The 2,121-nt window shown below is 37.2% G+C and overlaps 1 protein-coding gene across 1 annotated transcript in view; it reads right to left on the bottom strand.

Moving 5' to 3' along the window:
• LOC106877714 (dynein axonemal heavy chain 5) overlaps positions 1 to 2,121 on the bottom strand; it is a 444,169-nt gene that overhangs the window by 192,029 nt on the left and 250,019 nt on the right. The window contains exon 56 of the mRNA XM_052971252.1: positions 825 to 979. Within this exon, the coding sequence (XP_052827212.1) occupies positions 825 to 979 (155 nt within the window). The remainder of the gene's footprint in view (positions 1 to 824; positions 980 to 2,121) is intronic.

Here is a 2,121-nt window from a genome sequence, read left to right as displayed (position 1 = left end):
GTGGCCGTTTTCGTGCGGGTGACACGTAAAAGCACCCACTACACTCTCTGAGTGGTTGGCGTTAGGAAGGGTATCCAGCTGTAGAAACTCTGCCAAATCAGACTGGAGCCTGGTGTTGCCATCCGGTTTCACCAGTCCTCAGTCAAATCGTCCAACCCATGCTAGCATGGAAAGCGGACGTTAAACGATGATGATGATGATGATGATGATATATATATATATATATATATATATATCCATATACATATATGTAACACAACTAGTCATGCGCATAATATTTATAGGCACACATTAGTAGCTACACTAACTACCATCTTTTATAATAAGGAAATGGAAAAGAAGGGATGGGGGGAAAAATTGATTAAGAAAGTGAGAAATATGTCATAAAGAAAATAAAAAGGACTCAGTGAATGAGATAGACAATAATGGGGCAAGGAATAAGTGAGGTAAGTAGAAGTATGAAACAAGCGAAGGAATATATAAAGAGAAAGGAAGGAAAGTGTAGTGAGAAAAAAATGTGAGTAAAAACAGTGAGAAGAGAAAGTGAGAGACAGGGAAGAACCATATGGAGATGTGAAAGCATGAAAAATGAGAGTGGGATAGGCAGAGATAAAGACAAATATATTGGAAGAATTAGTATGAAAAATGTGTGAGAATTTTAGAAAAAAATAATGGAAAATAATATTTTAAGTACAAAAAAATGTTATTTTTAGTTATGAGTTTTATTTTTAGTTCAGATAGACAAAAATCAATTGAGTACCACCTTCAGTTTTATCATGCCAGGCTCTTCTCTGTTTTTAGATTTCTAGAATGTTCTCACTTACCTGGAGAGGGTAATCTGAAAAGTCTTGAAACCAGCAATAAAAGAAGCAAGCCGAGTTAAACTCTGCTTCCCTGAACCACCAACACCAACCAGAAGAGCATGGCCTTTTGTTGTTCGAATAATGCGCGAGATTTTCACCAGATGTGTCATGGCATCCTGGAAAAGAAGTATTAGTTACCCAAATATCTTAGAACATTTCAATGAATTTGAAGACAAATCAGAAGACAATTAATTATCAAATAAATATCTTGTTACAATAAACGATAGACTCGAGACAGTTTGGAGACATGTTAGTAACATTCAATTAGATCAGTAAAACATTTTTCGTATTACATTAACAGAGAGCAGTAATATAACAGAAACAGTTGAACGTCCATCTAATTGAATTACAGTGTTTAGATACAGCTGACTGGGTTTCAAGTTCAAATCTTTAAAGACCTGTCCCTGCCATTCATTCTTTTAGATTTCATAAAATAAAATTACTGGCGAGAATGGATGAGGATAGCTGTGTGAAAAAGTGTCACACTCTAGTGGTTGAGGGAACCTGTGGAAGAGGTAGACCCAGGAAGACCTAGGATGAGGTAGTGAAGCATGACCTTCGAACATTAGGCCTCACCGAGGCAATGACTTGTGACCGAGACCTTTGGAAATATGCAGTGTGTAAGAAGAACCGGGAAGCCAAGTGAGACCATAATCCGAGGCCTCTGCCAGAGGTGTAGCCAGCTCACTTATGCATACCTTTCCTTCATTGGACACTAAACTCTGCTTGCGAAGACCTGTTGAGGCAAATGAAATTGAAATCAAACCAAATTCGAAGACCTGGCAAGCCAAGTGAGACCATAATCCGAAATTCTTCAAGTCTCTCTATACTTTCATGTCAAAGAACGAAACAGTTATCCGGATACCTCTTCCAGTTATTTTCTATGTTGAGAGAGAATGGGTTGCCATATTTTTCTAGTACCTTACGATAAACACTGATTTCTAGATATCCCATGACTAGGTTAACAAAGGAGGGCGGCATTCTTGTACCCATTGTAGTTCCTGATTTTTGTCGACAGAAGTTGTCTTTGAAGACAAAGTAGTTACTCTCCAAGATAAATGTTAGCCCTTCTATTACGAATTCTTTTTTGATGTGATGTGGCACTTCATTGGAGTAATTCTCTAGTACCTGGTACCAAGCCCTCACAAGAGTGAAAAAGAGAGAGACAGACAGAAAAAAGGAAGATATCCCTTGCATTTGAAAAATATGGAAATATTTTAAAAAACCATTTAATTTAATTTTTCCACAATTTAAGTGT

Source organism: Octopus bimaculoides, chromosome 10, assembly GCF_001194135.2.
Source record: "Octopus bimaculoides isolate UCB-OBI-ISO-001 chromosome 10, ASM119413v2, whole genome shotgun sequence".
Taxonomy (NCBI): Eukaryota; Metazoa; Mollusca; class Cephalopoda; order Octopoda; family Octopodidae; genus Octopus; species Octopus bimaculoides.
This window is presented reverse-complemented; position numbering and strand designations above follow the sequence as displayed.